This window comes from Melopsittacus undulatus, unplaced genomic scaffold, assembly GCF_012275295.1.
Source record: "Melopsittacus undulatus isolate bMelUnd1 unplaced genomic scaffold, bMelUnd1.mat.Z mat_scaffold_65_arrow_ctg1, whole genome shotgun sequence".
NCBI lineage: Eukaryota > Metazoa > Chordata > Aves > Psittaciformes > Psittaculidae > Melopsittacus > Melopsittacus undulatus.
Genome location: NW_022994497.1, coordinates 191,877 through 205,886, shown reverse-complemented (window position 1 = coordinate 205,886; position 14,010 = coordinate 191,877). Strand labels below are relative to the sequence as shown.

Below are 14,010 nucleotides of genomic sequence, written 5' to 3'. Positions count from 1 at the left end.
TCACTTCTTTATTAAAGCCTCGTTCGCAGGGTCCCAAGGCTCAGGTTCAGTTTACAAAGGCTCGGCCGCGGGGATGCTGCGGCCGGGCGGGGGGTGCACGAGCCCGGCCGCGGGGCTGGGCAGGGCCCGCTCCGCCGTTCCACGGGCTCCTGCGGCCGCGTGGACAGAGCCGTTGAGAGCGAGGCTGCGGCGGCAGCGGCAGCAGCGGCTTTGGAGCGGCTTTGGAGCGGCTTTGGAGCGGCTTTGGAGCGGCTTTGGAGCGGCTTTGGAGCGGCTTTGGAGCGGCTTTGGAGCGGCTTTGGAGCGGCTTTGGAGCGGCAGCGACTTCGGCAGCGACTTTTCCAGCGGCTTTTGAGCCGCAGCGACTTTGTCATCGGCAGCAGCGGCAGCAGCACCCGGCGCGGCGGCGGCAGCTCTCGGCGGTCCGGAGCCCTCCCTCCGCCGCTCCCCGCGATGGTGCCCCCCGCCGGGGCTCGCGGCGCCGCTCGGCTCTCCCGGTACTGGCAGTGGCGGCGCTGGGCGAGCCGCCGCCGCTGGGTCTGGCGAGGCAGCGCCGCCCCCTGGCGCTCCCCGGCCCGCCCCCAGGCCCCGCCCCGCAGCCGCCCGGCAGCCGCGACCCCCGAGAGCCCTGCGGGGGTGCCGGCACCGGCAGGGCGCTCGGCCAAGGTGCCCGTGGTGCTCCTCACCCGCATTGACCCGTCGCTCTATCTGCGCCCCGGGAGCGGCGGCGAGCGGCACGCCGCGGAGCCTCGGCCGGGAAAGGCCGGGAATGATGCGGCTCCGCTCGGCCCGGAGCGGCCGCTGGGGGCCGGCGGGGACCCCGCGCGCAGCGACAGCGGCAGCGGCAGCGTCTCTCGCGTCGGGCATGACAAGGAGACCTTCGAGCGGCTCTACCGAATGGGACCGCTGCTGGGGAGAGGCGGCTTCGGCTCCGTGTACTCGGGGGTCCGCCTGGGTGACAACACCCCGGTAAGGGGCGGGGCCGGCGGCGGGGCGGGGAGGCGGCGGGGCCAGGCGAGGCTCAGCCCAGCGCTGCTCTCGGCTTGCAGGTGGCCATCAAACAAGTGGCTCGGGAGCGCATCTCCTCGTGGGGCCAGCGGGTGAGTGCGCGGGGCCACCGGCACAGCGTGGGGCAGGGCTGGTGGGGGTGAGGCGGTGGCGCCGGGAGGGGGGAAAGCGGGACAGCGCGAGGGGAGCGGCTGTGGAGTCACCGGGGGACACGGAGCATCCTGGGCAGAGGGTGCCTGGTACCCTTGGGGCCGGCTAGGGGTGCACCAGAGCATCCCTGCGGACTTGGGCACCTGGGAACAGTGGGGCCGGGCAGGGGGGCATCAGAGCATCCCAGGCAGGGAGGCACAGGACCCCCGGGCCAGCATCAGCCCCGCTAACGGTGCCACGGTCACCCTGCAGCGCAGCGGCACCCGCATTCCCATGGAGATAGCCATGATGAGGAAAGTGCGCTCCGACTGCAGTACCATCATCCAGCTCCTCCATTGGTTTGAGCTGCCCGACTCCTTCCTGCTGGTTTTGGAGCGTCCGGAGCCATCGCAGGACCTCTTTGAGTTAATCAGAAACCGGGGGTTCGTGCCCGAGTCTCCGGCGCAGGGCATTTTCCTCCAGGTGCTGAGGGCCGTGCGGCACTGCCACAGCCGCGGTGTCCTGCACAGGGATATCAAGTCCAACAACATCATCATCCACTTGGTCACCGGAAAGATCAAGCTAATTGACTTTGGTTGCAGCACCCTCCTCAGGAACATGGTCTACACCAAATTTAGCGGTGAGCGCACAGCCCAGGGTGCTTCCAGCAGCAGGCAGTTTGGGAAAAGAGTCACGTGCTGGTGACAAAGTGGCAGCTCACACCGAGTGTGTCTCCCCACGTCCATGGGGCCACCGGTGCAGCCCCTGCATCCCTGGGGATGCGCGGCTGAGGATCCGGGAGCAGGCGGCATCCGCCTGATGAGCTGTTCCTGTATCCTGTTGTAGGAACACCTTTGTACTACCCGCCGGAGTGGTTCCTCTACCACTGCTACCACGGCCGTCCGGCGGCCATCTGGTCCCTGGGCGTGCTGCTGTATGAGATGGTGTGCGGGGTCCTCCCCTTCCGGTGCTGCAAGGACATCACCAGCGGGCAGCTCTTCTTCAAGCGCCAGATCTCCGTTGGTAGGTACTCGGCTTGGCGGCAGCAGGGGGAGGTCGAGTTTTAGAGGGTGGCAGCTGATCTCCCTTGGTCAGCTGGAGGAGGTGGCACATGTCCTGCCATCCTGCTCTCCTCCAAACCGGATCATGGAGCAGGAGGTTTGGGTGCAGCTCTGAGCACACCCCGGCCTGGGCGCTGCGGACGGTGGCACAAGGTGGGCAGGAGCCTCCTGCAACTGAGTGGTGGTTCCCGGATGCTCCCCAGAATGCCAGCAGCTCATCAGGTGGTGCTTGAACATGAAAGCTTGGGCCAGACCATCCCTGGAGGATGTGTTCAACCACCCTTGGCTGCAAACATGAACTGCCCCAGGAGACAGCCACACTCCACCCTCACAGCCTGAGCCAGCAGCAGGGCAAGTAAGCCAGGGGTGCCTTCTGGGGGGAGCGTGGGGTTTGTGGGGTTTGGGGGTTTTGGGAGGTTGGGGTTTTTGGCGAGGATTTGGACTCTTGGAGGGTTAGGATGGATTTTTGGGGCCTGTGGGGATTTTTTGGAGACTTTGAGGGTTTGGGGGTCGGTTTCTTGGGGCGACTTTGTGGGTTTTGCGGAGAGTTGGTGGGTTTGGGTGTTTTGCAGTTTTGGGACCTTGGTGAGGTTGGGTGTTTATTGGGGGATAGGGTGTTTTGGGGGGACTTTTGCAGTTATTGGGGGGGTTGTGGGGATTGGTTTCTGGGTTCTTTGGAGGGCAACAGGTGTCAGAGGGACACCTCGTAAGAGTTCATTCTGCTCTTGTAGCTGAGGCAGTGGTTAGGTTCGGCTCTAGTCTGAGGATAACGCTGGTAACACCCGGATTGTATAGTGGTTTCTGATTAGCACTTACCCTGAGCAAGGCTGATTCAGTCTCTCATGCTCTGCAGTGAGGGCAGGCAAGACCTAATAGCAAAGCAACAGACAATGCGGCTACTGCAACACCAGCCACAAGAACTGCAGCTACTCCAACACCAACCACAACCACTGCGATGACACCAACCATGGCAACAGGCACCAATGGCAAGGACTGTCACTACAGCTGATACGACTCCACAGACAAGCACTGCTGCTATTCCAACAAGGGCAAAAAAAGCAGTGCGGCTACTCGAAACTCAGTGATGAGCAGTGAGGCTTCTCAAACCCAAGCCACAGGTACTGCAGGTACTAGAAGTACAGAGACAGACATATTGGCCACTCGAACGCCAAGGACAGTCAATGTGGCTACTACAAGCCAATTCAACATGCCCTGCAGTTAATGCAGCCCCAGGCACAAGCACTGCAGTTGCTCCACCACCAGTTTTCAGCTCTGAAGCTCCTCCATCTCTAGGAAGGGGCAATGGTGTTACTCTAAGGCCTGCTATGTATACAGTGGCTACGTCAACCCCAGCCACAAACACTGCAGCTACTCCAGTGCCAGTCACAAACACTGCAGCCTCTTCAATGCCAGTGACACACACTGCTGCTCCTCCAGCCCCATCAACAAGCAGTGAGGCTTCTCCAACCCAAGGCCTAAGAACTGTGTCTACTACAACCATGGCAGCAGGTACACGGGCTACTCCAATGCCAAGGACAGGTGCTGTGGCTGCTACAGCTCCAATGACACACACACTGCAGGTATTCCAACCACATCAATCAGCAGTGATGCTTCTCCAATGCGAGCCACAAGCCCTGTGGCTACTGCAACCCCAGTTACTGGGGCAGTGGCTACTATGTGGCACTGACAGGCAAAAACACTGCAGCTATTCCAGCCACTGCAACAAGCATAGCAGCTACTGCAGTGCCAGTCACAGCAATGCGGCTGCTCCAATGCCTGAGACTGACACTGCCACTACTGCAACCTCATTGACGAGCAGTGAGGCTTCTCCAAACCAAGCCACGTGCAGTGTGGGTACTCCCCAGACCCACAACTGCCACACAGGTGACCCCCCAATGATCACCCAGACCCACAACTGTTCCCAAAGTCATCCCCCTGTAACTCCACAGCCACACAACTGCCCCCAAAGAGACCCCCCCACACCCACAACTGCCCCCCAAGTGATTCTCCCAAACCCACAACTGCCCCCAAGTCACCGCCCAGACCCACAACTGCCCCCCCAACTGACCCCCCCCCATGGTTGCAGCAAACACAGTTCTTAGGCCTTGGTTTGGAGAAGCCTCACTGCTTGCCAATGGGGCTGGAGAAGCAGCAGTGCGTGTCAATGGTGTTGGAGAAGCTGCACTGTTTGTAGAGGAGGTTGACGTAGCCACTGCATACGTTGCAGGCCTTAGAGTAGTGCCATTGCTGCTTCCCAGAGTTGGAATAGCTGCAGGCCTGAAAACTGGTGGTGGAGTAACTGCAGTGCTTCTGCCTGGGGCTGGATTGGCCAAAGTGCTTGTTGATGGGGCTGGAACAGGCACAGTGCCTGTCCTTTGCATTCAAGTGGCTGATGTGTCTGTCACGGTACTTTGAGTACCCACACTGCATGTGACTGCTCCTGAATGAGGTTGCAGGAGCGGCAGTGTCTGTCTCAGGCATTGAAGTAGCTGCACTGCTGTGGCTGGCACTGCAGCAGCAGCTGTGCTTGTTGCAGTGGCTGGAATAGCTGCAGTGTTTATGCCTATCATTGCCATGTAGTAGCCACTGTCCCAGTTACTGGGGTTGCTGTAGCCACAGGGCTTTGGCAGGCAGTGAGAAGCCACAGTGCTTGTGGCTGGCACTGGAGAAGCCTCACTGCTGATTGATGTGGCTGGAATACCTGCAGTGTGTGTCAACTGCAACAAGCATAGCAGCTACTGCAGTGCCAGCAACAGCAGTGCAGCTACTCCAATGCCTGAGACAGACACTGCTGCTGCTGCAACCTCATTCACGAGCAGTGAGGCTTTTCCAAACCAATCCACAAGCACTGTGGGTACTCAAAGTACCGTGACAGACACATCAGCCACTTGAATGCAAAGGACAGGCACTGTGCCTATTCCAGCCCCATCAACAAGCACTTTGGCCAATCCAGCCCCAGGCAGAAGCACTGCAGTTACTCCACCACCAGTTTTCAGGCCTGCAGCTATTCCAACTCTGGGAAGCAGCAATGGCACTACTCTAAGGCCTGCAAAGAGCCAGCAGCCGTGGCAGGGCTGGGGAATAGTCAGAACAGCATCCCCAGCACCCATGGGATGAGTGCCTTGCTCAGTGCTCTCCCTGATGTGCCTGAGAAAGTGGTGAAGGGTGTCAGATCCAAAGAGCCAGCAGCCGTGGCAAGGCAGGGAAGCAACGAGGACACCATCCCCAACACCCATTATAGGGGTGCCTGGCTCAGTGGTCTCCCTATTGTGCCTGAGAATGTGGAGGAGAGTGCCTGCTCCAAGGAGCCAGCAGCAGTGGCGGTGCTGGAGAACAGCAAGGACAGTGGCCCTGATGTCTGTGATTTGATGGACTTACTCAATGACCTGGACTCAATGGACTCACTCCCTGACCTGACTGAGAGTGCAGAGGAGGGCAGCAGCCAGAAAGAACCAGCAGCCGTGGCAGGGCTGGCAGACAATGAGGACACTGTCCCTGGGGTCTATGATTTGTCTACCTCGTTCTATGCTCGCCCCGACCAGACTGACAACACGGTGGAGAGCAGCTGCCGCAAGGAGCCAGCAGCTGTGGCAGGGCTGGAGAACAGCAAGGACAGTGCCCCTGATGTGTACGATTTGACAGACTTACTCAAAGCACTCCCTGACCTGACTGAGAAAGCAGTGGAGGGCAGAAGCCGCAGGGAACCAGCAGCAGCGGCAGGGCTGGCAACCAGTGACCACACCAGCCCTGGGATCTATGATTTGTCTGCCTTGTTCTATGCTCTCCCTGACCTGACTGACAACACGGTGGAGATCAGCTGCCGCAAGGAGCCAGCAGCCGTGGCAGGGCTGGGGAATAGTCAGAACAGCATCCCCAGCACCCATGGGATGAGTGCCTTGCTCAGTGCTCTCCCTGATGTGCCTGAGAAAGTGGTGAAGGGTGTCAGATCCAAAGAGCCAGCAGCCGTGGCAAGGCAGGGGAACGACGACGACACCATCCCCAACACCCGTGACAGGAGTGCCTTGCTCAGTGCTCTCCCCAATGGGTCTGAGAACACGGTGGAAGGCGGCTGCCATAAGGAGTCAGCAGCCAGCCCAGCGATCAACAGGGTGACAGATATGGCATCCAGACGGCCCTGAAATCCCAGCAGAGCTACAGGCTGGGCAGATTCTGGTATCTTTTCTGGTATCTTCTGGTATTCTGGTATCTTTTTAAAGATGCATCATCTCCATCATCATCATCATCCCAATCTGGAGCTGTAAGGGGAGTATGATCTTCAACCCTCCCATCCATTGCCCCTGCAGAAATCTGGGCATTTACCTGAGTGCAAGCAGTTTTTATAACTAACTGTTTTTCTGTCTCTGTTAATGCATCCAGGATAACATCTATATCCTTCCAGTCAGGATCTTGACTTTTTACCAGGATCTCAAATGTCTTTGCTACCCCTAGAGGGTCATTTCGATTCTCTTTTGCAATCTGTTTCCATCTATCCAAATCTCCTAAAGAAAAATTCACTTTTACTTTGGTACATCCCTCCGGTCCCATTGCTTCCCTCAGAGGGGCTTGCAGAACAGTCTTAGTTTTACTACGAATCTGGGCAGCAACGGGCGGGGAGGGAATTTGTTTTACACTCTGTTCTTGTTCCACACTTTGTTCTTGTTTCACACCTTGTTCTTGTTTTACACTTTGTTCTTGTTTTACATCTGAATCAGGGGTTTCCTCCTCGATCGGAGGTGGATTCTGATCCGGTACTTTTGGGGATATATAATCCTCCATTCTATCCTCAACCCTATGATCCTCAGCTCTTTTCTTAAGTTTCAAACAAATTTCCCCAATATCACAACCAGAACAACATCTTTCCAATTTATTCCCTGCCTGCTTCCTTTCTTTTTCTAAAGCTAAAATTAAGGGATCTGAAGGTGCTATATTAATTCCACATTCTCTTTGCCACTCCGGGTGATTTCTCAACGTGAAAACATCACTTTATCCCATTTTCCTTGCTGCCTCAGAAACAACATTAATTGTAACAATGTGTTATAATTCAGAGTTCCATTTTTAGGCCATTTTTCCTGATCTTCTGGGGTGTACAAAGGCTGGTTACAATATTTTACCAATGCTCTTTTATTTACCGAGCCCCCAGGAGACCCTCTCAGTTCTTTCCAGTGTGCCAACATGCACCCTAAAGGACTCTTGCATGATCTCTTCACTCTGCTGATTTCCCATTATCAATCTCTCTCACACACGGGATCCCACAGACACACTGCACACAATTACAACACTTGGAACAGATACAGAGACTAAAATTCTATCAAACAGACCACAATTAATAACACAATTTTAACAATCTGTCACCGATACCAAAATCACAGAACCAAAATCAGCACTAGAACGAACCGGAACAAATCGGATACCAATACCAATTCGAATACTTATACCAATAAGGTTCAAAACCGTGTCCACAAGACACCCCCTGTGTCTTGTAGGACTCACCCAAATCACAAGAAGCCCCCTGCTTCTTGCGAGTGTATACCAACGGACGCTAGCAGCCGGGTATACGCCTTTACCTACGAGATTTCCTATCTCGATTTATGGAAGGCTTCCAAACCATGCGTACGCTTACCAAACCAATGTACCAAACCGAGATGCCCCCTGCACCTTACAGACTATACAAAGAGAAGAATACCTTTGATGAAGATGGTCCTTGTCTGCTCCCGCACTGATCCCAATGAGACCAGGGGTCCCTCCGGGAAAAACTCCCGAGGGCCCCAGGGAGCCCTGTCCTCAGCGGGTCCTGCAGCCGAGCAGAGAGGCTCCCATCTGGGGTGACAAATGGATACGGAGACAACCCCAGGAACAAACTTGCCAACACAGTTTTCAAGCTCACAAGCAGGTATTCTTTATTCCGGTGCCAGCAGACACTGGGGATAACTCCTCCTAACATGTGTCTCCCTTATTGCTACACAAGCCATCCTTATATAGCCCTTGGGCACACATACATATTCATGAGGCTACGTATGGATTACATCATTTTCCAGAAAGCTCCCCGCATGCGTACAGAATTCATTAACACCAGAGACATAATAGTCCCCTTGTCCTCCTACTTATCAGTTAGTTTACCCATAGCCCATCCTGGACACCTGCTATTCCCAGATACTCCTTATCCCTGCGTCCTGTTTTTCTAGCCTGTTTTTCTTAAAACTACCTCAACTAGAACGATTTATCTTATGCCAGTATGTTCTCTAGCTGGACTCTAGTTTTTCTTCTATGTACTAAGCACCTCAGTAACTTTCCACTGCTACTGCTACAAAGCCATCGAACTTAACATTACTTACAACTAATTTTAAAGGTTTATATATTCCATTTTGTGATTTTATGTTCCTCTTGTTTCAGAGAAGAGATTCAGAGCTCTGCGCTGCAAAGCCAGCTCCTGGCAGGGCCAGCTTCTTAGCACACGGCAGGGATAGCACTCCTTTTCAGCTGGATAGGCAGGGCTAGATTCTAGGAATGCCTTTTGGAGGAGCACCGCAGAGCTCACCATTCTCATCCCCCACGCAGCCAGGGGCAGCAGCCATCAGCAATGGGATGCGGACATGCTTGCAGAGATGCCAGCGCTTTGGAGCAGCCACTGATGCCCTGCCACGTGTAGGAAGGATGGATTCTTGCCCCCAGGCTCCATGAGGCCAGGGGCCTTTGGCCACTCTCAGCAGCCCCTGAGGTGGCTCCAGACTGAGGGAGAATAGGGCTTGGGCATCTGCGGGGAGGCGTGAGCAGCCTGTGGAGCAGGAGCAGGTCCTGCTCCCATGCTCAGGGAGAGCCGATCGCCAGTGCTGGGGTCAGGAAGGAATTTTCCCCCGGGCCACATTGGCACTGGTCCCGGGGTTTTTTTGCCTTCCTCTGAGCATGGAGCAGGACCACTTGTCAGGGCTCCTCTGCTCCATTCTGGCTGCGCTACTGCCTGCTGCTCGTGCACCATGAAGGTGGCCCCTGGTGTCCTGCAGCTGGGGGGGGAAGGCTTTTTTTCCCGCATGAAGGGCCTGCCAGTGTCCCCGCGGGTTTTTTGCCTTCCCCTGCAGCGGTGAGCCAGCCCCTTGACAGGGCTCCTTTGGGCTATTGTGGCCCAAGGGCTGCTGCTCCTGCTCCACGCAGGTGGCCCCTCATGCCCCCATGTATGTGGGGGGAGGAAGCTTTCACCACTCCCGGGGTAGCCCCTGGACGTTGCTGCTTTCCTCTGTCGCACTGAGCACAGCCCCTTGACAGGGCTCCCCTTTGGGCTCGCTTCTTGCCCGCTGCTCTCGCACCTGCAGCCCAGCACTCCTGCCCTCCCACTCTCCAGCTCCACTGCAAGCTCGCAGAGGGAGCCACTTCTGCTCTTCCCTTGGCTCCGTATACCCGGGCCTTCTGCCTTCTGCACAGCAGCACTGTGCTTGCAAGGCCTGGATGCTTGTGAGCATCGCCCCTGAAACCAACCCACAGCAAAACCCCATGATGGAACATCATGGAAAATTCGGCCAAAGATAAGAAACCAAACTAAAATCAAATGAAATCCTAAAATAAAAGCTTTTTTCCACTTGTAAGCTTTGTGTTTCACCTCCTTGAAAGTGGTTTTGGAGCTGAAAAACCCTGGCATTGCAGGGCAATAGCAGTGCCACTGTTATTCAGCTCGGGCTGGGTGTAGGGAACGGCATGGGATGGGAGGCAATGGATTGGCATGGAATGGAGGGTGCTACTTTTCACCTTTAGCATTGAGCACATCCTCTTGTCAGGGCTCACCTTTGGCTTCACTTCTTGCCTGCTGCTCTCACACCTTCAGGGCTCTTGATTAAAAACTTATGTTCATCTAGAATCTTAAAGCATGACCTGGGTATAGTGCTGGGTAAGAACTCCTGCATAACTGCAGATGTAGGGTTTTTCTCTTCCTGGGGATACCTGAAATCTGTAGATTGTCTAAAGCAGCTGCTCTTAAGTTAGAGCATATGAAATACTTTTCAAGAATAAGGCCTCTAAGACATGTTAACATATACCTGCACCACTGCTTTGTGCACTGGAGCAAAGCTCCTCCCATCATCCTGAGGCATCTGCTCTGTTTCTCTGTGTGATAAATTGCAAAAAGCTGGGGTTTTACAGCTCTTTTGGTACAGTGGTAGCATAAACTTTTATGATTGAGGGAAATGAGGTTGATTTATTATCAGGCTAATACACAGTAAGTGCTCATTGATTCTTCATGTCCCACTCTAGCCTTCATTTGAAATGTATTTATTTTAAACCTCCCATCTGAATATTCATTTCAAACCAGTCTCTTACTTTGCTGTAATACACAACAGACCCTGGTTATTTTTCAGGTGTTCAGTCCTATTTGCAGGGAAAATATTTCTCCTGGAATCAGTCACAGGAAAAACCTACAGCAGTGTTAATAGCAGAGCAGGATAAATGTCATTGAATATCCCTGGGCTCAAGCTTCATCGCCAAATTGAGCTTCCCCTTCCCCACCTTAACAGCTTCCTCCCACCACGAGAAGCAACTTCCCAACGGGATGAAACAGTGTGATGCAGTGGTTCCCACCTCAGCTGGCTTTTGAAGCCCGGTGTGTGCTGCAACCCGGTGCCCACAGTGAGAGGGGTGTAGAAGGGATGGGAGGAATAAGGAGCAAGGCTTGGAATTGCTCAGGCCAGAGATAAGGGACAAGAGACTGTGATTGTCCTACACGCGCAAGCACTGGAGCAATGCAGTGAGAAGCTGGCAGTGTTTCCAGAAGCAGAACTGTAAATGGTCAGCAGACGGGTGACCCCGATCAATCCCTCGCTTCCCCATCCTAGATCTTCCAATCAACTGAGTGCAGGGGGTCTTGCAGCTGCCCCGAGCCATGGCCTTGTGTCCCCACAACTGCAGCAGCAGCAGCAGGACAGGGAGGTGGCCCCGAGACTGCAGATGTACTTGTGCAGGAATGCGCACACAGCTCTTGGTTTGTGTTTGGGGTTGGGAAACCACCTTGTACTCCTGGCCACCCTGTGTGCGGCTGCACACGCAGGCACACGAAGCTCCACAGTGCAACTGGAGCAAGCGGAGAACAACTTGATCTTGCTGGAAACCAGCTCTAAAGGCTGTGTCTGGGAAGCTGCAGTGTAGCAGGAGCACACGCATGGCCTTCGCTTCCCTCCTGACCCCGTGTGCCCGGCTGGTTCCTCACTCGGGGTCTGTGGCTGTGAAGGCAGAGACAGAATGCATCAACAGAAGGTCCCAGCAGTTGGAAAGGGAAGTCATGGGCACGGGCCTGGAGCAACTTCTCTTGACTCACTGCTGTGTCAGTCACACCTGGACATGGGCGAGAGAAGCTTCCAGAAGTCCAGGAACTGGGGCCAATAACCAGGGGTGTGTGCGAGCCCCTGGGGCTCCCTCTCCACACCAAACACCCCCATTGGAAGACTGGTGATCTCTCCATTTCTCTGCATCCCCAACACTCCCCTTTCTCTCTTGCTCTCTCTCTTTTTCTTTCAAGTTGCTAAGTAACACAATGCCCACCTCAACTTCTCATGGAGCTGCAGGGCTCAGGTGGAGTCCAACTGTGAGAGGGGGAACATTTTCAGGATATTTGCTCCATTAAAGCTGGTGTGTATGTAGGGACCTCAGGTGTTATCTCAGCTGAATGCACACAGAAGGGCTTTGGAGGGAGATACAGATTAGACATTAGGCAGAAGTTCTTCCCTGTGAGGGGGCTGAAGCACAGGCACACGTTACCCGGAGAAGCTGTGGCTGCCCCATTCCTGGAAGTGTTCAAGACCAGGTTGGATGGGGCTTGGAGCAAACTGCTCTAGTGGAAGATGTCCCTGCCCCTGGCAGGGGGCTGGAAGTGGAGGAGCTTTAAGGTCCCTTCCAGTCCAAACCAAGCTGGGATTCATGATTCATGAATCAATAGCATGTTGTAGAGAGGATGCCCTCAAAGGGAGGATTTGAAAGGAACTCCCATGCTTTTCCAGAACACACAGAGCATTTCCCAGTCTGAAATATAGGTAATATTGGACAGAGACCATACAGCCAAAGGGAGGCAGAGCTGAGCTGCAAGTAAGGGGTGTCCAGGCGGACATCCACTCTTCGTGCTGCTGTCTTCCTTCCCCTCCAAAACTGGTTTTGGAGATGGATCAGCTTTGCCCAGTGGAAGGCTCCCATCTCCACCGCTCTCTGCAGTCAGCTTGTCTTCACCCATGCCGTGAATTGCAGGGTGCATCCTAAGGTTCCAGGGCCTTGTTGGAAACCCAGGAGTTACTTGGCCTTTCCTTTATTTCCAGATTCCTGTCCCAGGTGGAAGGAGATGAAGATGCAATGTGTCAGCCAGAGCACACGAGTCACAGACACCTTGGTAGCTCACTGGCATTAGGTGCGTTGTGCTTTAAGCCCAGCTGGCAACTCAGCACCAGGCAGCCACTCACTCAGCCCCCCTTCCCCAGCCTCTCTCCAGGCAAGATGGGGCGGTTGGGGAGGAGGAGAATCCAAAGAATTCTCCACGGGTTGACATTAAGAACAGACCCGTAACTGAAGTATAATATAAAACCACTTTTACTACTACTATCCCATGGACTGAGGTAAGAACAGTCCCATAGCAAGCATAATATACAACTACTTCTACTAGTACTAATAATGGTAATAACTATGATGACAAGAGACAATATAAAACTAAAAGAGCAAAGGAAAAAACCAGTAGTCAGCAGTGATGCACAATAGAGATGCTCAGCACAACCCTGCCCTATCTGCAGCCTGCCCCTTCGGGGTGACTCCCCCCAGTTTCTATACTGGGCATGACGTGCTGTGGATGGATACCCCTTTGGCTCGTTTGGGTAAGGTGTTTTGTCTCTGCTTCCTCCTGGCTTCACATGCCCCTCCTCGCTGACAGAGCATGAGACTGAAAAGTCCATCGCTGCACATCTTCTGTCCTGCCCTGACTGTGCTGGCAGAGCCTGACAGGGAGAGCTGCCCAGGAGCATCGGGTGCTCCCTGCGCAGCTCTGGCTTTGGGAGCGGGGCAGAGCTGAGCTCCAGGGCAGCCGCACAGCAGGAAAGCGGCTCTGCCACTGCAGGGGCGGCTGCTGCCATTGTGGGGGTCATGACACGTGGGCTCAGCAGCCTGAGGCTGCCGGTGCCTTCCCAGGCTCCTCCGAGGGGTGGGACTTTGGGCTGATGTTGGTGTTGAAGTGGGATCCGCTTTCCCTGCTGACAGCCCCCAGGCCTCCCTGGCCACTTCTTTACTGTCCCTCTCATTCCTGTCCAGCCTGGGCTGGTGGCAGGACCTGCACTCACAAAGTCCTCAACACTCACTCCCAGCTTCTTTCCACCCTGGGTCCCGAAGCTGCAGCTGCTTTGGGCTCCTCTTCTCCCCTGTGAGGAGCAAGGGTGCACGGGCACTTGGATAACCAGGGGGAGGTTTCTCTGAGCTCCATCATTTTGCCACCTTCCCTCCTCTGTCAAGTTGCTCTTGGTCACACTGCAGCACTGGAGCCATGAGCCACAGCCATGGGCCAGCCAGAGCTACAGGTGCTGTGCTGAAGCTGAGCACAGCTCTTGATTCTTCACCCTGGGGCTGGTGTTCAGAGAACCTTACAGCATCTCTTCTCTCCCCATTCATGGCAGGTGGGACAGATGGAAACTGAGTCACGTTTGTGTTGCCCGATGAGGACCACATGCTTGGCAATGCCCTCCACTGCATGGTCATGAAGAAGTAAGTGGAGTCTCCACAGCTCCTGGTACCACTGGGGGTTCCTCTGTCTCCTCTTCTGCCCTTCTTCTCACTAAGTTGCATCTCAGTTGCTGCTGGAACAAGGCAAAAC

At 55.0% G+C, this 14,010-nt stretch overlaps 1 protein-coding gene across 1 annotated transcript; it reads left to right on the top strand.

The window, feature by feature from the left end:
• The first annotated feature begins 453 nt into the window (after positions 1 to 453).
• LOC117438824 (serine/threonine-protein kinase pim-1-like) lies at positions 454 to 2,557 on the top strand. Its single transcript, XM_034074204.1, is given in 6 exon segments — positions 454 to 969; positions 1,050 to 1,100; positions 1,411 to 1,777; positions 1,984 to 2,160; positions 2,402 to 2,493; positions 2,495 to 2,557. Coding segments are annotated over 6 exon segments (1,266 nt in total).
• The last annotated feature ends 11,453 nt before the right edge of the window (positions 2,558 to 14,010 follow it).